This window comes from Poecile atricapillus, chromosome Z, assembly GCF_030490865.1.
Source record: "Poecile atricapillus isolate bPoeAtr1 chromosome Z, bPoeAtr1.hap1, whole genome shotgun sequence".
Classification (NCBI taxonomy): domain Eukaryota; kingdom Metazoa; phylum Chordata; class Aves; order Passeriformes; family Paridae; genus Poecile; species Poecile atricapillus.
In genome coordinates this window covers 89,649,659-89,674,942 of record NC_081289.1, presented here as the reverse complement: position 1 = coordinate 89,674,942, position 25,284 = coordinate 89,649,659, and the positions used below count along the sequence as shown (strand labels likewise).

Sequence of the window (25,284 nt, the reverse complement as noted above, 5' to 3'; positions counted from 1 at the left end):
TGCCGGGGCGGGGCGGGGCGGTGCCGGGGCGGGGCTGTGCGGTGCTGGGGCGGGGCGGTGCCGGGGCGGGGCGGTGCCGGGGCGGGGCGGTGCCGGGGCGGGGCGGTGCCGGGGCGGGGCGGTGCCGGGGCGGGGCTGTGCGGTGCTGGGGCGGTGCGGTGCCGGGGCGGGGCGGTGGCGGGGCGGGGCGGTGGCGGGGCGGGGCTGTGCGGTGCTGGGGCGGGGCGGTGCCGGGGCGGGGCGGTGCCGGGGCGGGGCTGTGCGGTGCTGGGGCGGTGCGGTGCTGGGGCGGTGCGGTGCCGGGGCGGTGCGGTGCCGGGGCGGGGCTGTGCGGTGCCGGGGCGGGGCGGTGCCGGGGCGGGGCGGTGCCGGGGCGGGGCGGTGCCGGGGCGGGGCTGTGCGGTGCTGGGGCGGGGCGGTGCCGGGGCGGGGCGGTGCTGGGGCGGGGCGGTGCCGGGGCGGGGCTGTGCGGTGCTGGGGCGGGGCGGTGCCGGGGCGGGGCGGTGCCGGGGCGGGGCGGTGCCGGGGCGGGGCGGTGCGGTGCCGGGGCGGTGGCGGGGCGGTGCGGGGCGGTGCTGGGGCGGGGCGGTGCCGGGGCGGGGCGGTGCCGGGGCGGGGCGGTGCGGTGCCGGGGCGGTGCCGGCGGCGGAAGCGGCGGGGCCGGCGTTGCCGGGCGGAAGCGGCGGCAGTTGGTGTTTAAAGGCTCCGCGGCGGCAAAAGGGCGGCGAGTGGCGGCAGCGCGGGAGGAGCCGCCCGAGGGCTCCCGGTTCCCTCCGCTCCGCCTCGGAGCGGCTGTACTTCCCGGCCCCGGCAGCACCCGGGCGGAGCGGGGAGATGGTCTCCAGAGCCGCCGATCGGCTGCTGATCGTCGTCTCCGTGCTGGAAGGTAACCGGGAGGGGCGGGAGGGTCGCGGCCTTTCGGCTGCTGCGCGTCCCCTCTGTCCCGAGAGGAAGATGAGGGCTGGTCGCTGCCTCCGAGGTGTTTTCTATCAGCGCGGTAAGCCGAGCAGCGTTGAGTAAACTGATTTTATTAATAAAGCTTTGGACGTACGTATTTTAAAACCGGGGTTGGCTACCCTCCGTTAGGTTTTGGAGGTATTTATGCAATTTATTGTCCTGAATGAGAAATGTAACTATGCTTCCCTGAGAATTTGGATTTTATTGTTTTGGTATTCTGGTGTTTCTATCCCTTCATAGTAATCCGCTGTAACCTTTTTTTTCGGCAGTGTTGACTCAGACATATATCTAGTTGTTAATTTTGCATTTCTACAACTCATTTCCTCTTTCTGTGGTGTAGTTAGAGTGTGTGTGTGTGTGAAAGTTGTTTGTTGGGATATTTCTTTCTGTTTTGGGGTGTTTTGGAGATGAGTGGGGGTTTGAGTTGTTTAGGCTGAATGCTTTCTCTTTGCTAAGTGAATCCTATTATCTCTCTGTCCATTTATGTAGTTTGCCAGAGGAGTTTACAGATAAGATCCTGTCGTCTGATATGCCTGTAATTATCACCTCCCCACAGTGTGATATAAGTAAATTTTTACCTCTTTTTGTCATCTCAAATCGTAATATTGGATGATCCTGAATGCTGGACCGATCCTATATGGTTTTAGGCACTTTCCTAATCTGGTAATGGCATTTTTTTTTTTTTTTTTTTTTCAGCAAGTGGCAGGAAAAACACCTTTGACTTCTTTTGTAAGATTGTGTTGGTCTGTTGTGATGTCAGACAGTCATAGCATCTTCATCTGAAGTAGTGAATACACTCTCTTGCTCATGCCTGCTCCCTTACCTATTGTCAATCACAGATTTCTCTATATTATATGTAGAATATATTATGTATAATATAATATATATCTCTATATAGTAATTCAGATAGCTTGCTACTTTGTTACTTAATTTCTTGTTTCTCCACAAATAGCCTGTTTCATGTTACATTCTTTCATATTTCTGCATAATGCGAACAGTTTAAAGAACAGCACAGGGAAGGTGATATGGGAAATTAATTTCACATAACTGGTTTATGGCATATATCTGAGCTCTTGCATCTCTTTCAGTGATGGTGCATGCAATGCCACTCTTTTGCAGGGCGCTGTTTCCCAAAACGACCCAAGCATATGCTTATAGTTGAAGCCAAGTTAGATGGTGAACAGTTGGCTACTGACCCTGTGGAGCATACTGATCAGCCAGAATTTGCTACAGAATTGGCCTGGGAGCTTGATAGGAAAGCACTTCATCAGCACAGGTAATGTTAAAAAGCAAAGTCTACTTTGCAGATAAAATTTAATTTTCTTGTCTTTACAGTTAGTGAAATACATTTTTTGTGTTACTGTCATCTGAATTGCTTTTTAGAAACTTACCTGTATCTTCTATAATGTTGTGGGAAAATGTACTAACGTACAATAAAAGGTAGTATGTGGCAAGACAAATGATGTTTAAAAAATCTAAAGGGTATATTATTACACCACTAAAAAATACTCCACAGGCTCTTAGAGAAAATTAATAATGCTATAATTCAAACGTTTCAGTCAAATTTCATTATGTATACTGCAGCACACAATTAATTTCAAATCTGAAAAGCCCATGGAAGTAGTTTTTGAACATGTCAAGGAGATAAGCTGAGAAATTGAATGTTTCCATAAATGTCATTTGGTTTTATATGTCTTACAACTTACAGGTTGTAATATTATGACCATATTATCAAAGAAGTTAAAAAGGCTGTATCGTTTTTATTTGACAAAGAAAGATGCCTGCATTTGCTATGTGCTAGACATCTTATCTGTGCCTCAAGGTGCTTTACCCAAAAATCTTCTCCACATGTCCTGTTTTTAAGATGCCCATATAAGGCATCTTATTCAAATTCAAATTTTGTGTGGGCAGCTGTGCTTATTTATTTTATGCGCATGAGGTGTTTATTTGTTGCTACTGTATTTTTAAAAGTGCTTGAGACTCTGATGCTCCAATGCAGTGTTCTTAAAAAATTAAACCTCTTGTTCATTCTCTCACTTTATGATGGCTTTTCGTATTTTCAACGTAAATGCAATTCCTGACCTAAAAAAACTAATTTTATAACAAGTTTTGTGTGGTTGGCTTGCTGGAAGCTTATGAACTATGTCTGAGAACTAATTGCAGAGATACATTTTATATTTAATATTTCAGCTAAATTTCTTTTTCAGGCTGCAGCGTACACCTATCAAACTACAATGTTTTGCACTGGATCCTGTATCTTCAGCTCAAGAGAATATAGGCTATATTGTACTGGATTTAAGGGCTGCACAGGAAAAGAAACAGGTATGTTATGCGGGATAAAGATTTAAAAATTCATTTTGACAACAGTGCTGTTACAGATAATATAATTTGAATTACAGTATAGGCTAAACTTTTGAGTCTCATTTTGATCACGTATGGGGGATTTTGTTGCTTTTCTTAAGAGGAGAGACATCTTGACTCTAAGAACATGCGCAAATGAAAAAATACTTTTGGTACTAATCTTGCTTACTTCTGAATTGGATCACTAATAACCAATTAACCTACATAATCTCATATTTAATCAACTGTAAAATTTTATCTAAGCAGTAGATACGGAGAAATTGAATTGAGTCTCCATCACCAAATCAAGTCCTGTGTTTTTTTCAGTGGGCCTCCATGGAAGATGATGTGTTAGGTGATCATTTTTAGCCCCTTAATACAGCATGGAGTAAGCACAATATAATTGTTTATATAAATTTATTTACCCAACCTTTTATTTACCCTTGATCAAAACATAACTTTGATATGGGTCATATGAGGAGCCTGGCGTCCTATTTTGACACCACTCTTCCAGAGAATTTTCAATGCATATGACTTACCATGCAATTGAGTACTTGAAGGTTTTCTAAATAAAGATTTATGGTATATTTCTCTATCTAACTTTTGCACTGTACAAGTCAGTGGAAAAAAACCCCAGTATGTTCATCTAGTCATCCAGTTCTGTTCATTCTATAGAATATTTTAGTACAATACTGTACTAAATCGACCAAATTTTTAGAAATAAAAACCAAAGTGTATTTCTGTAGATGATGACATAGAAGTGCTAGATTTAGACTGAGTTTTCTGTAAGACTAGTATACTATTTTTCTTCTGTGCTTTTTAAATGCTTTTGGGTCTTTATTTTTGTGGTTTTTTTTTTTTACTATGTAGGCACCTAAATGGTATCCTTTGCTTAGTAACAAGTACCCTAAGTTTAAACCTGAAATACAGATTGGTGTTGCATTGGAGATAGATTCAAAAGCACTGGTTGATGATTTTAAAGCAAAGGAGGCACCCCCTAGAGAAGGGAAGGGTAAGTAACATGACATCACTTTGAATTAAAAATCTTTTGCCAGATGACATATCACTTGTTGCAAATGGGTTGCTTTAAGTCTCAAGAGAATTTTAATTTCACAGCAGTTCCAGTGCAAATCCTTTACAGCTGATTAATGTATCTTGTGGTAGTAAGTTTTTCAAGTATTTTTTACTGTGGTAATGGTGTGATTTTTTAGAGGAACAAGTTGCAAACCAACTGGTATTTAAAATGAGAATCAGTGGCTCATAGGTGACTCCCTTGAGTATTTAACTTGTATTTATGAGCTTTGGAAAGCTATGAAAGAAATAAGAGAGGAGCTTTGTTATAGAAGGTAAAGTTTCAATAGTTTGGGCTTGGGACTGTAAAGTAGTAAAATATCTCATTTATTGGGTAGACTTGCTTCTTTTTTGGTGGGTTCTTATTCTAATTTTTAGGGACTTAAATTATGTACTATTGTTAAGTTTTTTTGTAGTAACATCTGCTTACTGTTGGGACTTACTCCAATTCTGAATTCTCTTGTTCATTTTTCTCAAAAGAAATCAGTGAAATGTGTCAAAAATCTATTGGAACTCAGATATTAACTCTTATTATTATTTTTTTTAATGCAAGTTATTAGTTGTTAAAAAAAATGAAAACAAGGTGTTAGAAACGTGACTTAAAGAGCCTCAAAACAAAAACACGTTTCCATCTTGCCCTGATCTGTCACCCAAATGCCTGTCTACTTAACTTTGGAAAAATGAGCCTTTTGGTACAACTAGTGGATTTTCTTCTACATACCTTACAATACTTTGTTTTCTTGCCCTGAAGGTACCTTTTCCCTTATTCTGAATCCATCATCTATCTACTGATGATCTGTGGCTGTGATTTTGTAAAAGCTGAGTGGTCAGTGGCAGGAAGTGTTCTACAAGGTTCTAGCCTGGAATTCACTGACTTGGCTGCATTTCAAGATTGGTTAAGAAAGGATTTAAGTTTCAGTGCAAGACAGCTTACTCCATTCTTTGAGGTTTACAACAGAAGACAGGAAACTTTCCATATTGTAAAATCTGTAAGGGAGGCAAAGAACTACTGTAAATGCTTCCTTAGTATGCACTTCCCATGTGGGTGGTTGCAAGTTCTCCTATCTCACATGACACTGACAAAAAATAAAAGACCTTTCTGCCTGTACTCCCATTTCCACTGTTTTCTGTGGAATAATTGCTACAAACAAGTTTGCCAGCTCTTTCTTTCATCATGTCAAAATTAATATCATATTTATGGAATGGGGAAAAACAAACTTCTGGGTTTTTGCAGTTGTAAAGTTAATGTTCCAGGCATTGGCTATGACAAAGCTGGATTACCCAGTTCTAGTCTAGTCAGATTTTTTCTGTTTAATATTCATGTACCCTTTTTTTTTTTTATTGACTTAAGTTGTCTAAAGCTTTGAGTATTTGAAACAGAGCTTTTTTGTTCAGAAAATGCTATGTCATTATTTCTATGTGGTGTAACCTGAGAGCTGATTGTGTTGAATCACTGGCACAATTGAACAGAAGTTAGCAAACCAGAATACAGGGTTTTATGCATTGAAGACTTCAGATGAAAATCTTTAAGTGAAACATTCTAAAGATCTTTGGAAATGGCACACCATACTTGTTCCAATAGATTGCAATATGCAGTTACCATCCTGCACTTGCTTTGATGTGCAAGGTAAAGAAACAATATTATATACTCTAGCCTAGTGAAATAAATTTCAAGTCAATGCAATGTTTCTCAATGTAACACAAAATAAAAATACTAACTAGAATTCTGTCTAGCATGATATGCAACATAGGTTGTCAGTAGAAGTTAATTTCAGTATTTTTTTGTAGATGTTCCGAAGTGTACCTTGGGACTTTTTTGTGTTTTGCAAAACTTTGGTACCAGGCATCACAATCTTTATTTGTAATTTTTCGTTTCACATGTAATTTCCATGTGTAATGCTTAAAAATAAAATTGCAATTATATATCAGATTGCTGCAGCAATTATAAAGACCAATAGTTACTTATGTTTATTTCTTCTCTCTTAGTACTCACCCTATTTCCTGGACTAGACCCTAAAAGTATTGTGCCAGTCTTGAATGAAGAAGAGGGTTATCATCAAATTGGACCAGCAGAGTATTGCAGAGATCACTTTGTCATGTCTGTAACCATTGCATTTGCCACACGGTTGGAACAGGTCTGTTTCCTTGCTATGTGAGATTTTTAAGAAGTATTATCCCATATGGTATTTCACCCTCCCATTCCTCATTTCTAATTAGTTTTTTTCTTATTGTTTTCTAAGTTTATTTCAAGAAATAATATTGTCCCATAGCAAACTTATATTCATTTTAAAACTTTATGAAGTCCTTAACATGTCAGACTGAAGATGAAGTGTAATGCTTTTGAAGTGCTACAGCTGTATTTACTTTAAATAATGCATTCTTATGGAATGCATACCTCTCTACTGCAATGTAGTGTAAAAAGTTTGTGTATGGATAATATCAGTCTTCAGTATGGTGCCCATGCACTGGAGCTCAAACAAGCTGGAACACTGTTCAAGTATGTAAGACAGTTAGTGTATTGCCTGAGGGAAGGGTTTATTAGCTTGGGTTAAGTGCCATGCTAATGGTTGTTTCAGGTTTAGATCTCAGCTGCTGTGTTTATGCTGTACTGACCACATGGTTTTAATTGGTCTAGAACTCATGGTCTATGATAAACTCTCTTCTGTCTTGTTATCTTTCTTTTTTTCAGGGGAAGTAATTTTCCATGTCAGAATTATAGGACCTTGAGAAGTAAAATTTATTGTGATCATTCTGGGGTGGCTTGTGCCTCTTCAGGCATTGAACTCACAGTTACAGTTGCCTACAGGATGAAGTAGCTGTCTGTCTGTTTCAGTCCTTTATTCAGTCACATAAATTATATACCAGTATCTGATCTGCATTATTTATATTGGAAATATTTTATGCAGCCACTGCTTTTTTCTGAGTATTTGTTCAGAACTTGATGTTATCAAATACATGTCTGTTACAGCCCTTGGTGTTGATGAGTCTTAAAGGTAATTCAGAATATTTTGCAAGTTGTCGCTGTGCTTGTAAGTTAAAACTTGCTCTTTTTTACTTCAAAAAAGTAAAATATTTTTAATTTGAGTATTAATATAATAAATTATATGTGGGATGCAGGCTGGGATTTAGGTCTGCTGGTCACTTAAAGCTCTAATTTCTGAACTAGTGCTTCAGAATTACTGTAACTGTATCAAGGAAAAAGATACATTGTTCTCTTCTGCATCTCTTTCAGTTAGTTCCTAGTACTATGAAGCTCCCTGATCGACAGCCTGAGTTTTTTTTCTACTACTCATTACTGGGAAACGATGTCACAAATGAACCTTTCACTGACTTGATTAATCCAAACTTTGAGCCAGAAAGAGCTTCAGTTCGAATACGTAGTACAGTAGATGTTCTTCAAGTTTATCTTTGTTCACAGTCAAAGTTGCAGGTAAGCTGTTTCATTTCAAATGTGAATGAAAATAAATAAAATAAATAATTAAAATTAAATAAATAGAGGATGTCTCAGGCTGTATCTGTGAAGCATTTCTGTTTCCAAAGCTATTACAGTATTACAGTATTTTTGCTCAAATATAAGTTGAATCTCTTGCTGATATGAAGGGAAACCATAGCAGCAAATTTCCTAGCTCAGGTGGAGTGCTGTCTTTTTAATTAGTTGCTATTACAGCAAGCTGGTTTACATGTCATGATAAAAGGTGTTGCTGAAATATGATCTTCCCAAAGAGCTAATGTGGCACTCTCAAGAGCTCTGAGCTTTGGGGCTTGCACTGTAATCAGACCATCTGAAACCCAGAATCCTGTTTTATGCTACCCACAGTAATCCCATGCCATCTGCTCAGGTCACTCTTGCCTAAATTCTAAAATCACTGTCCTCAGCACTCTTTGTGAATGATAAGGGAGGTCTGTCTTTTTTTCCCCACTCTGTAGCCAAATGCTTTTTCTTAATACACTACAAACATTTTTGTGCTGTTATGGGATATTGTTGATCTTTAGCTTTGCCTTTAAATGGGAGACATGGTTTTGGGGTGGGCTGGCCATGTTAGGTTAACAGCTGCACTTGGCAGTCTTAGGAGTCTTTTCCAAATTAAATGAATCTATGAATCTAAATATCAGGTATAAGGTAGTATCAGGTAGTACTTAAAGTGTTTATAGTAATCTGTGCATGGCTCAAACGAATCACAAAACAAGAGTCTTCTTTGTTGACTGAGAGTGGTGTAGGGTTTCTGATAATGTAGCTGGTAAATAAAATCCTTTTAGTTATACAACTGAATCTGTGGATCTGGACTGTTTTAAAGTTATTTTTCTTTAAGTTTATACAGACCATTCTAGGGTTTTTATGCAGGGTGATTTAAGAATGTTTTTGTTTAAATTTTATATTGTTTCAGGTTTTGGGGTTTTTTTTGCCTCAACTTTAAATATTTTTGGAGCATCATGGGCATGGTTGTATATGGAATTTATTCTAACTCTACAATCTTAAAACATTTAATATAGCATATATGATATATATGTGTATATATATATAGGGAATTAGGCATGTTTGCATCATGTGTAAAGAGCAACATTTTGAACAAAAGTTCTTGTGAAGTCAGACCCATATTTTGATTTACAGTTTTCTTTCTTTGACTTCTCACTCAACATCTTAAATCTTAGGATATAGGATCAGACCACTGTGTTCTGATTCTTAATTTTAACATGTATTTCCAAAAATTAAGACTTTGGTTGTAACAGATGCTAGTTGCCAGACTAGAGTGTGTGTATGTATGTATTGTGTGACTGTATTTGTATGTATGTACATGTATATACACCTACATATGTATACTGGCAGCTCACACCTTCAGCACAACAGTTTTCTTTTAAGTGCAAAAAATATTAAGGGCAGGAATACAGTGTTCTGGCCTGCTAAATCAAAACTGAAGTGACTCTTATTTGGGAAACAAGCAAGCTAGTTTTTAAGTTTCAAAGAGTAAGTTTGTGGAAGATAGATTACCTCAGTGTGTGTTGGTTTTTTTAAGATCCATCTTTCACTCGTTTGTATAAATACAAAGCTGCATGAGAAATAAACAGTTGAGTCAAGACTTCAAACACTTCTATTTACCAGGAATTAAAAACACAGTTACTTAGTTTCAAAAATCCTTGCTACTTAAGTGGTGTCTAAATATATGCCCTAAGCCTTCTAGTAACCTTTTTCATTACTTTGCAGTCACGCATTTTATATGCCTATATACTAAGGGCAAGAATCTGTGCTGTGTTTAGAAGCCACAGAGTACTGAATTTATCCTGCAGAAGGAATGATATGACAGGTCCTCAGAAGGGTAATGCAATGATTTGCTGCTGCCCTGTCAGTGAGCAAATCCCACCTGCTCAAAACTGACATTTCACAGCTGTACTTATTCTCAGCATGCAGGGACTAGGTTAAGGATGGTAACTTGTATTTATGTTACCTTTAGTGGAGGGTGCACAGACAGTTCCAGTGCAAATCATACATACCAGTTACTTTCTAGCACCTTTGTGTGTGTGCAGATCCATCTTTGCTGTGGGGACCACTCTCTTGGAAGCACTGAAGTTCCCCTGTCTGGACTACTGAGGAAAGGAAACATGGAGATTGACCAACACCCTGTGGCAATAGAGGGACCATTTGTTCTTGTTCCACCAAATAGAGCTAAACAGAAATTGACAAAACTGCCTTTGGATCTGGCTCCTACTGTTGGGGTATCTGTAATTCTTCAAAGGGAGAGCTTGACTACCCAGGTATGTCTTACCCATTCATTGTTGGTTAAGACACTGTTGCACAATTTCATGTTAAAAATTATTGGTGATTCTAAATCATATTTGACTGGGTTTTGTGTAACAAAAACAAAAAAAAAAGAACAAAGCCTGAAAGAATTATTGGCTTTATATAAATAATCCATTTCTTGGCATTTTTCTATGTCTGAAAAATAATCTCATAATATGAAATGTTATAGATAGTTTTCTTAGTGATCATGGCTTGCATTGAAATATTCTATCATTTCATTCAGCCTTTGATTCCCTTAAATGCTTCAACTGAGCCCAAACAGCCACAGGAGAAAATTCTTTCACCTGTTAGTAGAAAAACAGAGAACCAGCAGCAAAGATCACAGAATGTCTCATCTCAAGTTGACCAGAGTTCTTCAAAAGAAGATGTAGCAACAGAAAGTGAAGTGGAAAGTCTTAAGCTTGAAAAAGGCTCAAAACCAAGGAAAAGGGGTATGTAGTATATAATTTTTTTTCCCAGTTGCCAAGTGTGGTCTTGGATCACATACTACTCCTTTCTAGTATATTCATGAAGTAGTACTCATGTCTGGTGATAAATTTCAGGCAAGTCAGAATTATTTGCATAAAACAAGTAACAGAAAGGGGGATAAATGTTGTGATTTGAACATGGTTGTTAAGTACACTTGCAAGAGTCAGGTTAGAGGTTTGGGGGTGTGTAGATTACAAGTGATGTGGATGGTCATCAACTTGAAAAATCATAACAAAAGTTTTTGGAATTTCCTGAAGTCGTGAATGAAAAGGTTTAGTTCAATGCCTATGAAGAAACTGACTTGCTCAAGGAGATTAAATAGTCTAATGCTAGTTTATTCAATAAAAAAGCAGGGGTAATGTGGGACTCTTAAGTTTTCTAAGGAATTTAATATGTGGATAGTAATTTGTGAAGACAATTGTTCGTATAGTGAAGAGTCCTGGACAAAGCCAGCAACTGGGTTGTTTTGTTTGTTTTCGCATGATCCTTCTGTTTGGACTTGGTAGCCCAAGCCCAATTCTTGTTTCTGATTTGAGAGCTGGGTAGGGGAAAAGTGGAAGAGGAACACAGATAAGAAATACCATAATAACAGAATACATCTCAAAAAAAAATGTTGTTTTGCTAAGCATTTCTAAACATGAATCTTCTTCAGAGATGGTTATGAATAATGCAGAGTGATTATTTTTCTAATGATACTTGTATTGCTGCTCCTTTAAGATGTGTCCTAAAGACACCCAGTTCTGTAGAGGAAATTCTGTATCCTAGAATGGTCACTCAGGATTTGTCTGCTAATTCAGCCAATTTTTCTTTTAATTCTATCTGATCTTATCTAAGCAAGGATTAAGTCCTTTATATGGAATGTAAAAAGAACATATTGTGAACCCAGCAGCTGGTTTGAACTTCTGGTTAGGAAATCCAGGATTGTGCTGTTTTATTAATAGTAATAGTAATTTTATGATTCTGTTTTGCTAAGATGTAACACACGTAATATCACATTTGCCTTTCAGGGCTGGTGGCTGGCTGCCCTCAAGAGGTTAACAAACAGTGTTTTGAAGAGCCTCCAGCTTTGAAATCGCAAAGCAGAGCAAAGTCACCTCTGTTAGATCTGCAAAATCACAGTGAGGCAAAATTTATTGAATTTAGTACATTAAATGAAATTTTACTATAGAAGCAACTTAAATGAATTTTAACAGTAAGCTATATGTATTTTTTTGTTTTGTGATGACCTTAAAATTCCACTCTGCCACTTCTTTTTACCTACTGACATTTTACCTGAATCATTTAAAATTGTTCCAGTCATACTTTGTCTTAACTAGCTGATGTTGAGGTATTACATTTTTCTTTTTTTTAATGTTAATATTAATGCAAACAAAACACTTAGAAAAATAAAGAAAGAATAAAGTCAATGTTAGTAATGATATATTACTTTAAAAATTACAAAAGTGTAAGTGTTTTAAATAATTATGAAGGAAGAATCTGAACAAGTAGCACTTAAAAAAAGCATTTGAGTTCTTATCCGACACTTTCATTCTCTCTTTTTGTAGGGGCTTGGTAGCCCAAATAGCCCTTAAAGACTTAAACAAAATATCTTGAATATTTTTCAAGAACACCTTTTGGAGACCTATCTGTGGGACTTGTAGTTTGATGTTTTACTCTCTGAAGGCGGTATTGGGTCTCATTGTAAAGATGTGAGAAAACTGGATGCAGTTGGGCAGGCACTCAATGTTGCTTCTGCTTCCTAAATTATAAAATAGATGTCACTGTACATGAGTTCTATGACAGAACAGTTGTGCTTTGCATATTTTAGTTTCCTTCAATAACTAAACCTCAGCTTGGGGCCAAGGTGATGCTGCCTTACGTGAACACTGTACTTGACCCATTAATCTGTCTTTGTAATTCCCCTAAAGAAGTCCATTAATTTTTAAAAAAAATTAATTGCTAAAAATATATTTTTTTCCTATGCATGCCCTCAAGTTGGCTAAGAAAATTAATATAAAGTGAAGTCTTACAGCGCCTTTCTAAAGAATTTAATGTCTTTGATCTTAGTGTAAACTTTTTCAGTGAGTTAAACCTACATAACTTCAAAGATTAATAAAGAAAGGAAAAATATTACAATCCTGTAAGAAGATTTAAAGCATATTGGGATTTGGTGTTTTTTTCTTTGGAAGTAGTAACTTAGAGGAGGAGGGGTTATTTTTCACTTTATTCATTTATTTTTAATAAGGAATAGAAATCTCTTGGGGAAGCAACCTATCTACTTGTATTTAAAATATGACACTAATCTATGATATATTTTGTTATTTTTGGGCAGAATAAGTTATAAAAAATGCACATGAATTCTAATTTGTGTTTTCAGCTGATAGTGGTGCAGTAGCGATATCTCAGCCCAACCCTGTGGGTATGTCCAGCTCTTCTGACCCTGTGTCAGCACAGAAAATTGTCATTCCAGCAGCCGCTCACCATTTTTGCTTTTCAATAGACTTAAGAAGTATACGTGGTCTGGAAGTTGGTTTTCCAGTAAATTGCATTTTAAGGTACAATTTATTTTTGTTATTTTTGGTAAATACAAAGCCTTCATAATATAAGTGATTGCTAGTATTATGCTTCTCTGCTTCTTCCTGCCTTTTCTGTTGCTGATTTTCAGTAATAAAATACTTTAGAATGTTCATGTGGATTATCACTAAATTTAGCATTAAAGATGGTGTGTAAGACTTTACCTTTTACTGTAACTGGTATTAAACCTCATTTGAATGTCTAAGCTCAGACAGCAAGCAACATAAATCCTTAAAGGAAAGAATTACTTTTCATGTTACATTTGGCTACATTTCCAACTGATCAGTGGAGTGACTTTTGGTTTTTGTTTGGGTTTTTTTTGTTGTTGTTTGTTTTGTTTGTTTGTTTGTTTTGTAGTTTTCCACATACTACTAAGAACTCCTTACAGTGTTTTAGTAAGAGATGGATCACTGGTTTCTGTATGAATCCAAAAGATGCGCATTCTAGTTTTAATGAAGAATCAGTGTAGTTAAATGCATTTCTGAGAGACTTGTAGATATAGGGATGATTTTGATGGTTTAAAAAAGAAATTCTACTTTTAATATATTAATTTTTAATATATTAATTTTTAATATATTAATTTTTAATATATTAATTTTTAATATATTAATTTTTTAATATTAATATTTTTGGTGTATTTGAAGTCAGTGATTAGTAATAGTTTTTGCAATTTGTCTTCTCATTTCCATCAGGGTGCTTTTGGGGTTTGTGATGAAATATATCTTTAAATGGTGATTCAGTCTGAAAGCATTGAGGATTTCTGGCTGGGGAGGTGCCTCTGCATTTGCTCTGCCTCTTTTCTGACAGCGCTTGATTCATGCCATTTTTAATTGGTCACTGGAAGTCTAGTTGTGGTGGTGGTTCTTGGGGTTTAGATTTTGTCTGAACTACAATGGAAAGGTATAGATGGGATGTAGGGATGGAATATTTTAAAATACAGCTAATATAGAGTGCATCATTAGCGTCTTTCCATACAAACTACATTACTAAATAGTATGTGGAAAGCAACATACAGTGGATTGAATTTTGCCACACAAAATCCTTCATGTAATATTGAAATAATTTCAGAACAGTAACAACAAATAGGTTTTCTTGTTTCATGCACTTGAATTTTTATAGTCAGTGATGAGCATGTCAGGATGCTGAAAAGGAGAAACATCCAGATATATAAATGTTAAAAAACGTTGCAGGATAAAAAATTGCATATTCACTGTAGATTGGAAGCATTATTTTATTCCAGTCTAAACCAGCTCTTTCAACAGCTCTCCACAGAAGGTGAAGAATGCAATTTTTATATGTAGAAGCATCGTTTGATGCAGCTTTTATTTTATTAGAAACTGGGGTGACAGCTGGCATTATCAATTTGAACAAAATGAAGAGGTTCATGGCCTCCCCTTTGTTACAATTTATCATGCACTGAAATGTGCCAGTCGTTTCAGGCCACATTTTAAGTCATATTGGTAAGATGATATGACTTGCCTTTTAGTCAATTAAACTGGAAATGGAAAGCTAATGAAATTTTCTAATGGTTCTGACACTGTGTATATGTATACCTAGTTATCAGTTACTGCATGTTAGTCTAATCTGAACTCTATAGTTACAGATGCTCTCAAGTAACAATGAATATGAATTTTTCTTCTGCTTGTCTGCCCAGTTTATATAATAGTTGTAGAGTTCTAGCAAAATATTAATTCATCTGCTTGTAAACATACAGGTTATTAGCAATTTCTTTGTCAAGATAACAGCCAATATAAAGAAGCTGGATCATTCCTGAAGTAAATGAAAGCATGAATACTTGAGAACTTGTACTAGTACATACAATAATAGAACTAAGTTTCTCAAACTTTGATACAAGTCATGCTTTACTAAATGATGTCTAAACTGGTTTTCCTGTTGCAGAAGGTATAAGAAAAGTTATCTATTTTTAGAATTATCATTTTCGTTATTATTTTTATTAGGTACTCGTACCCATTTTTTGGCAGTGCAGCACCTATTATGACAAGTCCACCTGTAGAAATTAGAAAGAACATGGAAGTCTTTCTTCCAAAGTCATATTGTGCATTTGACTTTGCAACTATACCTCATCAGCTTCAAGATACATTCTTCAGGTAGTAATTAGCAATTTTTTATCTTAATTATGTTTTTTCTAGATTTTATTGTAAATGCAGTTGCATTAAGATTATCAGCTCTAGAATTTAGTTAATAATTCATGGGCTAATACCAATAAATACTTAATAACCTACTCTTCCAGTTTCTCTAATAATTAAAGTCAGGAATGCTACAGTTCTTGATTTTATGTCTTGCCTACTTGGGTATTGTTGCTTACAGAAACAATTGCAATTGCCATAAACTTTAAAAGTAAAGCTTGATAACATCATTTTTTGACAAAGTACTTCTTGAAATATGTAATTTTTTCTTCTTTTTTAATATGCAATGACTATATAATATCTTTGAAAATACAGCAGGTACTTGGAAAGCAGCTTGCAGTGTTGAGGGCTGTAAAACAGTTCTCCCAGTAGTTCCACCATCTTTCAATAAGTTATTAAGATGTAGAAAAAGAATCCTCAAAAGAGCAGTCTTTTGTTAGAAGTGGAGGGAGGTGTATTTTGGGTGACAATGTCTAAAATTAATTTGTAAGTATTTATAGATGAAGATGATCAAGTTATGTTAGCATTATTCTGTCAGTCACTTTCACTGTAACATTGTTAGTCCCTAATAATCGAAGAAAGGAATGATAATCTGACTGAGCCAAGTGATTGAGAAGATAGAAAGTGAGTCAGTCTCATTCCTGTAAGTGAAAGGCAGTAAAGCCAACCCATTGTTTGACATATGTAGCATCAATTTTTTAAGAAGTTACTTTTTAGAACTTGAGGTTCTTCCAAATAAGAATGCTTCCTCTTTCATTTTGATGCCTGATACTAAGATCACTTCTTTGTTTCAGACTGCCTCTGCTGGTTGAATTATGGCACAAGGATAAAACAGCCAAAGACTTACTTCTAGGAGTGGCAAGGCTTCAGCTTTCAAATGTTTTGGCTTCAGAAAAAACCCGCTTCTTGGGTGGGACTGGTGAACAGTGCTGGCGTCAGACTTGTAATGAAACAGTCAGCTTCACAGCAGCACAAGGGTAATACTAATTAAAAAAATACTTTGTAGCAAGTTTTCTGGAGTTGTTGGTTTAGTATTTCTCTGAAAAACAGCAAGCTCTTCCTGCTTAGCTTTTTGAATAGGTAAACAGGCTGCAGAGTACTGCAGTGTGCAGAGGGGGAAATAGGCACCCAACAGATGAAAAGCTAAATTGCCACTTTGTGTTGGGCAATGTCCACACTGCTACCAAAGTCATTGTAATAAACCCATATAAAATCATGATCCTATAAATTAAATTAATTAAACTAAATAGAAACTTTAATTTAACTTCACAGATAGATTAAGATGTAAATAATTGAAAAAAGTGTTACTGAGTCAATTCCTTAAGTAAGTTACTCAATTATAGAAAGTGTTGATGTTCCAGAAAATAGTTAACATTGTTTGTCCATAGTATGCTTTTAGATACTACTGACTTCAGTGAAAGTTAGGGGATAGATACACCCAGAGAATGGAGATGTCTCCTGTTTCAGGATAGTAGCAGGGGTTTCAGCTTGTGTACATCATAGGGAAGTGTATAAGCTAATATTCTGTCTGAAGACAAATGTTCATTTATGTTGAGCAGTGATGATTACATATATATCTATGTATATTATATATGTGTGTATAGAGAGATGTATATATATATTTTTTTAATTTGTAGTTACTTCTGTCTTGTGTCCTTGTTAAAGATGATTAGTGTTCACAATCAGTGTCTAGACCCTCATCTTTTCTGTGTGATGATGGAACTTGATTAGGCCCTTAAAAATAAACTTAATTGCTATTAAACTGAGGTCAGTTTTAAACCGCTAATGCAACAGATTTTTTACAAAGCATATTTAACTACAAGTTATATTTAACTCACAGGAAACTTCATTTTAATGACTGGTATACCCCCTGTTCCCAACTTAATTCATTCAATTGACCTCTGGCTTTGTTTAAACTTCTGTGGGAATGCCAGCATGGCCTAATTCTGTAAAGAGTTACTTTAACACATTCAGTTTGTTAAATGAAACCTGGTTTTGCACAAAACGTAACCACTAGATGGCATTCTCAAAATGTAATCAGGTCTGCATTATGCTGTGCTGACGTCTTCTTATCCTTGCTCTTGTAACTTTCTTAGTACACTGGTGTGTTCAACTGACTTTTTGAATCAATTACTCAGATTTCTCAAGTCTGCTAACATGAATCTTGTTTTCTTTTGTAGTCAGTGGCTGATGGAAAGTTGTAAGAATTTAATGCAGCTATTTATTTTAACTTAGTTGAAGTACAAGCCTTTTTTGGGTTCTTTTTCCTTCAAAAATAACTGTAGAAAGCTGCACCTTGTAAAAAGCATTTTAGTGTTGTCTATCTACATTTACTGAAAGTGAATTTCTGTTAAAAGTACAGTGGTAGTTAATTCATTCAGCATCTTGTAGCTTGATACATTCTGCAGCTTCCAGTTAACAAGTGATCATGTAATTTGCTTTATTCAGTGGTTGTCACTGAAATGAGAGGGTTCTATGTTGACCAAGGTCTACACTGCAGTGTACTTTGATGTGAGACTTCTGATAATTTCTAGTTACGGACTTCTGTGTGTTCCTTCTCTTAATAATTTTCTGTGAAAAAGATTGGCTTTGTTTGCTACATTTTGACTTGATTAGAGACAAGGCAGTTAGAAACAAACTGTTCTTAAGCAGAAAACACTACTTTAAAATTAATTATTAAAATATCTGTTATCTAGGCATTGTTTCACTGTACAAGGGCAGGTAGATATTTTAACCTCTAAGTGATTTAAAGTTGCCAGTTCTCTGTGCTGAAGCTTCCAGACATGTGGTTTTCAGTAATCCAAGGATGTTTTACCGCAAAGGATATGCAAAGTTACTAATATTGTGGATAACTGGAAGGTTACTGTTAAAGTGTAAACAAGGAAAACTAAGGAAATGTAATGAGTATCTTAAATTGAAGTCATCAGCAATGCCTGTATATGAACAATTATATTACTAAAAAGATTTAAGAGCATATTTGCACTCTCACATAGGCAACCGTTTAGATTCTAAGCTTGCACAGAATGACTTTAGATTTGCTGTTTTGTGTGTTGTCTTAAAATTCTCTCTCTGTATCTTTAGACAGTTTCAATTAATATAACATTCTAATGCTATTTATAGGTCAGGCAGCAGAATAGCAGAGCTTTCGTATGCCATCACCTTGGAAGACTATGGACTTGTCAAAGTGCAAGAAGTTATGGTGTCAGAGTCTTCTCAAGTAAATTTTATATAAATCTTTTCTTTTTCCTTTGAACATGTCTTTGAAAAGTTGAGGTTCCAATGAAAAATCCGCTCTTATTGTATCAGGATGTAGGTGCTGGTCAACAACGGCATGTCCCTCACACTCAGCCTCGCTGTGCCCAAGAAGGCCATCCAGAACCTCGAGAAACTCTGGAATACAAAGCAGCACTGGAGTTGGAAATGTGGAAGGAAATGCAAGAGGACATTTTTGAAAATCAGGTTTTTACTTTTTTATTATCTTGTCTTGGTCTGAAAGACAGGAGTGTGCTGAGGAAGGCAGGAGTCTCCCTTGGAATGGAAAATGCAAACCCCTTCCCTGTGAATTATTATAATGATGGAATGAATGAAGGGTCTCTCAGGCAGAGTTCCTCACCGGTGTGTCTGACAGAGCAAACAAGCAGCAGCAGCTCTGGCATTATTCCCGAGCAGAGCGGCCCCGGCACCGCTCCACGCCCCGGGCGCTCTCCCCTCACTGCAGTTCCGGGCACGGCCGCCAGGGGGCGCTGCTGCTCCCGCCGGAAGGGGCGGGGCGGGGACTCCTCCGGGCCGGCAGGGGGCGCTGTGGCGCGGGCGGGGGCAGCACGCGGTAATGGCAGCTGGGCCCGGACGGGAGGGGATGGGGGCGAGGCTTCGCTTCACAAAGCCTGGGGCACCAAGCCCCTGCAGGACTCTCGGGAGCAGCGAGCTGGGCCAGCAGGACGTCTCGGCAGGCCGGGGTGTGGGGCTGCAGTGCAGCGAAACCCAGAGCAGTGCTGGAGAAGCGGAGGGGGTGGGACAGTGGCGGCCCGGCTCTGAGCAGGGCAGGGGGAGGCGAGCTCAGGATCCCCGGCAGCCGAGCAGATGGGGATGGGTCCCTCTTTTAGTGAGACTGGGTGATAATAAGGTCCCAATCCAACGGCTACTCTCACGAGCAAAAGGCTCACCCTGGGAAGGCAGTACAGGACGGGGCTCCTGCGGTGACCGTGAATTCTCCCCGCAGTAAGCAACAGCTTGCCTGTCCTCTGAAACCGAAATGCCAGCAGCTGCCCCCTGCTCCTTTACCTGCCCAATTCTCACAGTATCTCTGCCCCTCGGAGATAAACCCCCCCGCACGAAAGAAGTGCAACCAATTGCCCTGCTTCCCTGAGCTTAGCCCATTCTTTGTTTTCTTAAGTACCTAGTAGTTAGTGTTTCCTAGCGACGTATGGAAAAATTTTATAGGTAAGAAGGAACAAAAGAAAAGAAACCTAACCTCCAACATACCTAAATTACGTGGTAAATGGGGAAGGTTTAGCAGAATTGGTTCAGAGAATAACATTAATTGTATTTTATTTAACTGATTCAAGAACTAAATTTTACTCATAGTAATATTAAACACTAATATTAAAACTTTGGATGTAAACTACTCCATCCACAAATTCCATGGTCTTAAGGAAGAAGATTAATTTTTAAGTGAGTAAAGAAGGTGCTGTGTTTGAACTGCAGAATACCATCTTCACAATTTTCCCATTACTCTTTATAAAAAGTACAATAGATTCAAGATTCAAACTATTGATGTTAAATATTAATTCTGTATTTCTTTAGTCGCATCTCAAAAAACATTTGCTGTCTACTCTTGAAGTCATTCCAGGTGTTTTTGTTTACATAATTCTTTTTGAAATATAGTGAAAATCTAGTACCTCTGGATATTTTTCTCAAACATGCATTTACTTTGCATTTTGTACTATAGTGTAAGAAATCTTTCATTATCAGAATCATATATTGAGCTATACAAGTCAGCATACAAAACATTTGTTTCAAGACTTAGGTCTGCTGATACTCTAAAGGTGCGCTTCTAACAATTTTGATCTGGTTTGCGGGTTTTGCTTCTTTATTTTTTTCTCTAAAAGCTTAAAAAGAAGGAAATGGTCCATATGCAAGCACTCGCAGAGGAATGGAAGAAAAGAGATAGAGAGAGAGAGGCATTAGTGAAGAAAAAGGTAAGGAAATTCCTCCTTATACTTGTTAAATCTAAATTGTTATAAATATAGCAAAGTATTTGGTAACATGTAACAAAGGGTCTGTGATTAGGCTTTGTACCTATTAATATGCGTGCATTTGGGCTACAACAGTGCAAAAGAATTTAAAGCAGTCTTTAATCATAGAATATTTGTTAAAAATTTCCTCAGGTTAGCCTGCTGTATATGGGTGCTAGCTCTTTAATTGCATTTTACTTGTCTTCTACAGCCTGGCTGTGCATGGCAACCCATTAGCCTATACTGAGTTGGAAGGATTCTCCATTTCAAGTTCTTATGACCTGGAGATTTGTTTCACATGGAAATTTCTAAATAAAAACTATCAATAATTTTTTTCCCCCTCCTTTGTCTAGGTAGCAGAGTATAATGTTTTGGAAGAACAACTTCAGAAAACCCTGAGAGATCTGGATAAGCGAGAGCGACAGCTTTTTAGTGCTGAATCAGAGGTAAAAGCTGGTTGTATTAAACAATGTAATTGCATTAGCTACTTCTATAACGTTTGCGGTTTCACTTGGTGACAGCTGTGCTCTGTATAAAAGATGTTAAATAGCCACATTCACAGTGATATGTAGAGGACCACTAGTAATTAAGCCAAGTTTTGTTACAGCTACGCTTTTTTGTTGAAATAGAAATTCAGTGAACTTTTAAATAGGTTTCTAGAATTACAGAGCTGCAAACTGTCTATTCTTGACAGAATTAATGTTAGTGCAGACATTTATGTAACATTAGCATACCTCAGTTTTAAGTTTAGCACTGTCAGGTGAGTATTGTACGCATACACAAGAGTGCCTCACTTCAAAAGGTAATTGCTAGATTAATTGTTGAAGTAGGAGAAGGTGACAAGGAGATCTGGGAGAAACTTCAGGTTTTGTTATCCAGCATTTTCCTACTTATTTTTAAATAGTGTCAGGGTCTCCTTCATTCTCCTATGAAGGAGAAACCAGTAACTACCACTGTACTGAACACCCTCAGTCTGAGGAAGTGCGGTGTGACTTCAGGGGTGCTGGTCATATGAAAAGAGAAAATAAACTGCCTATTCTTGTATTTCAGAACAAAGTCAAAATTACATAGGTAAAATACTGTGGTGTTTTAGCTGTCCAACAAACTTTCTCTTTCCTCCTTGTAACTCAGATTAATTTTTCTAGCCTGCTAATCCCTTCTGTGCTTGTAACAAAATTGAGAACTCCCAACACAGAAATTGGCTGGCTGAGCCTTTGACCCATTCAGTACCCATGCTATCTGTGCCTCAAGATGCAGTTTGTGCTGTAAATAATGTCTTGACTTTAACATCTGTGCAAAAAAGTCTTGTGCTCAGGTTCGGCCAAATGCATTTCAGTCTGAGTAGCAGTTATTTTGAATGTCATGTATATTTCTCTGAATACTTTCTCAAAGTTTAGTGAGATTCTGACCTGAGAGCTAGAGATGATAAAAATCAGTTGATTCAAAAAACATCTGGTTCAAAATTATGTAGTTTTAATGTTTTTAAAATAGTTTTGATATGTTCAGTTAGCATTTAACACAGTTTGAGATATACGCCATTGGAGAAGTTTCTATTCAGCTGGCAGTTATCTGGGACAGTAGCATCTTTCCAGAAAGTTCAAACATGTAAAGGATTATTCTTCTGTTAAGCTCAGTGAGAAATTATCTCAATATGCTCAGTTTGAACAGTGCAGTCTCATTGACCTAAAGACATTTTGGCTGTAGCTGTGGCTTTCACAGTCTCTGCAGTGAATTGGAGTATTTAGCTTTTCACTTTGTGGTAGGAAGGCGGATGTGAAATCTGCCTTGAGCAATCATCTAGAATCATGTAGAGTGTACAGAAGAGCTCCAGAGAGCTGTTCTTACAGTAGTCAAGCAAGGATATATTTGTATAAGACGTAATATAATAAATATGATAATTGACAGATTGTTAGTTAAATTGAAATTCATTAAGATAATATATAATGAACATTTGGACAATGGGAATTTTATTGTTTAATTTCAGAAATTAATTTTTCTGTCATGAATAGCAGTAAGTTATAAGAGACTTCAAGTGAAGCTCTCACTCCTACGGATTAGTAGAAGTATGTCTCTCTTTTTAAGCTTCAAAGAGTGAAAAAGGAGCTGCAAGCAGAGCATGAAAGAAATCTGCAGGTGCTTCAGGATTCTGTGCGTCGAGCCAGGGAGGAATGTGCACACCAGCTAGAGCTAGAAAGGTCAAAAATCAAACAACTGGAAGAAGACAAGCTTCGCTTACATCAGCAGGCAAGTACACTTATGTTGTCTAATGAAAGTGAGCATTTTTCTAAGTATTCCTAAGTTAAGCAGTATTCTGGTAATTGTATTCTGGCAACTTTGTAACAAATATTTTATTTAAATTGGGGAGCTCTGTGCTGAGATCCATCCATGTCGTTCTTGCTCAGTTGCATGGCCAGTTTAGCAGTGTGGTTTGTAATTAGTATTTCAGCATTAAAATCAAGTTTCATTTAACAGCATACATTACGTGAAGAACCTGAACAGCAGTACATTTCAGTAACTTAAAAAAATGTTGACAATTAACATCTAAGTAGTTTGACTGTGCAAATATTCCTCTGTTGCAAAAGAGTATTGCTATTATCGTTATTGGAACAGAGGGGAAAACTCTTTTGTTATTGCAGTCTTCTTTTCTGAGAGTAGTACTTTCTAAACAGAAAATTTAGACCATATTCTGTTGTCCTGTAAGCTAACTTTGGCACTAACAGCAAGGATAGTCTAGATAATTTTTCCTGACCGTTAAACTGTAAAAGTTAGTACTTACTTTTTTTTTTAGCTGTTACAGCATCAGACACTTAATTTGTTATTAAGTACATTAAATCTTACTGAACTAAATCTTACTTCTGAAAAGTACTTTGTTTATGTAGATTAATTACTTGCTTTGGTGTTTTCAATGTCTGATATGTGATAGTGATAATCCCGTATTAGCTTTTTCTGTTTATAGAACTGTGTCAGCCAAAGCCATATTTTTGTACTTTGGAAGGGTTGTGATAGATTTTTGTGAGTTTTTTAGTTCTGTGTGAAAAACTGATATTAATGTTCCTCCTTTCTTGGCCTCCTTTCTTGTTAGCATATGCTAACCACAGTACAGTGTACTCTTTAAAAATTTAGTTAATACAAAAATATTGCTAGCATCGAAGATGCTCATTTTGACTATTCTACTTGAGCAGTCACTGAATTGAGATGAACAGTTTCAAACTGCAGAATGCAGTCCTCTTCAAAGTGATAAGTGGATTACTTTTGTATTTTAAGTGTTGTTGGCAGCTATGAGTCCAGACGAGACAGCTGGTAGTTCTTCTTGCTCAAGTGGCCGAATGCCACCAGCTAATGTTCCTCTTTCATATTCATTCTTTCAGCTCCCACTGACCATTTTTAGCTTCAACAGACCTTTTCTAAATAAAACCTCACAATCACTATTTTTTTTTTCTTATTCAGAACAGACATACAGTTGTCAGACCAAAGATCATTTAGCTCAGTATTATGGTGCAGCAATGGCTGGATTTACAGGATAAGAAAATAGGAAGCGAGACTATGAAAAAATGCAATTTTTGTGTATCCAGCAATACCATCAAGGGTTATATGTACCCTTAGCCAGAGTCAGTTTCATACTTACTAGCTGTCAATGAAAGTTTTCTTCATGATCTCATATGATTACTTTTAAAAAGAATTTAGTATTGCAACATTCTATGGCAGTGAGTTCTATAATTTAATTATGTCTTTTATATTTAAATCTTCATTTATTTTAAGCATATTTTCTAATAATTATGAAGAATCCTTTAGTGCCTGTGCAACATACCATTTCTGATTGCATAGGTGGCTGTCATACTGTCTCTCTTCCAAACACTATGTTTTCTCTTGTTTTGTATGAAGGCCATTTTTTCCAGACCATCCTGGCTGTCTTCCTCTGTGCTGTTCCTGCTATGCTTCACTGTGTGGTGGTTTTTGCCACATATCGTGCATGAGACAGGCTTTTTTCTTTTGCTTTGTTGGGGGTGGGGTTTTGTTTGCTTTCCTTGGAGTTACACTGTAGGACCCTGCTCTTTGTAATGTGCACAAGCAGAAAGTTTCTGTTGCTGCCAGATGAGTTTCTTTTTTTAAGACCTTTTTGGGTGTGGAGTTTTTTGTTTGTGTGGCTTTTTTTGTGTTGCTGTTTTTTAACATGGAATGTTCTGGAATAAGTGATTATATTCCATACTTTTCAAAGGGATTTGTCAATACATAATTTCCACACTCAGACATTAGAGATCTCTAGAATTCAACTTGTTTTGAGGTAAGCCCCACTATGTAGAAGGGAAGATCCTAGAAGCATCCAGCCTTACTTTCGGAATATGGAAGTTGTGCTTTACTTGTGGAATTTTTATAGTTTTCTCATTTCTAGCATGTCCACAGTTCTGAGTTCCCATGAGAAATTCAGTTCTTGAAAGCATTTCCAGAACCAAACAAGAAATTAAACATTGTTGTAGAAGTTCTAGGGAGAGCTAATATTTCTAGTAATAAAAAGAAATTAGTTACTGTCTTTGGCTATCATGTCTGTATGTCTGCTTTAAAAATAAATGGGTAAAAATGAAAGGTGTTAAACAGCAATTCAGGAGCAATTCAAATTCAATAGAATATTGTAGTTCTCTGAGAAAAACAATGGCAGCAGACTCTGTTTTTGTATGGCTCCCTAGGAAATATCTTTGCTTTCTTACATCCTTTCTGTAACAAT

The 25,284-nt window shown here is 37.5% G+C and overlaps 1 protein-coding gene across 2 annotated transcripts in view; it reads left to right on the top strand.

Annotated features, from left to right (window-relative positions):
• Window positions 1–614: 614 nt before the first annotated feature.
• Window positions 615–25,284, top strand: part of CEP120 (centrosomal protein 120) — a 40,429-nt gene continuing 15,759 nt past the window's right edge. The window contains exons 1-17 of one of the 2 annotated variants that reach the window (XM_058827417.1): window positions 615–886; window positions 2,077–2,233; window positions 3,165–3,279; window positions 4,168–4,309; window positions 6,355–6,503; window positions 7,601–7,798; window positions 9,889–10,116; window positions 10,386–10,593; window positions 11,638–11,748; window positions 12,987–13,164; window positions 15,142–15,291; window positions 16,125–16,307; window positions 18,451–18,547; window positions 18,637–18,789; window positions 20,439–20,528; window positions 20,918–21,010; window positions 22,647–22,808. In XM_058827417.1, the coding sequence (XP_058683400.1) occupies window positions 835–886; window positions 2,077–2,233; window positions 3,165–3,279; window positions 4,168–4,309; window positions 6,355–6,503; window positions 7,601–7,798; window positions 9,889–10,116; window positions 10,386–10,593; window positions 11,638–11,748; window positions 12,987–13,164; window positions 15,142–15,291; window positions 16,125–16,307; window positions 18,451–18,547; window positions 18,637–18,789; window positions 20,439–20,528; window positions 20,918–21,010; window positions 22,647–22,808 (2,466 nt within the window). In that variant the 5' untranslated portion in view covers window positions 615–834. Of the gene's footprint in view, window positions 887–2,076; window positions 2,234–2,746; window positions 2,780–3,164; window positions 3,280–4,167; window positions 4,310–6,354; window positions 6,504–7,600; window positions 7,799–9,888; window positions 10,117–10,385; window positions 10,594–11,637; window positions 11,749–12,986; window positions 13,165–15,141; window positions 15,292–16,124; window positions 16,308–18,450; window positions 18,548–18,636; window positions 18,790–20,438; window positions 20,529–20,917; window positions 21,011–22,646; window positions 22,809–25,284 lie in introns of those variants that run through there. The other variant, XM_058827418.1, reaches the window with a different exon arrangement.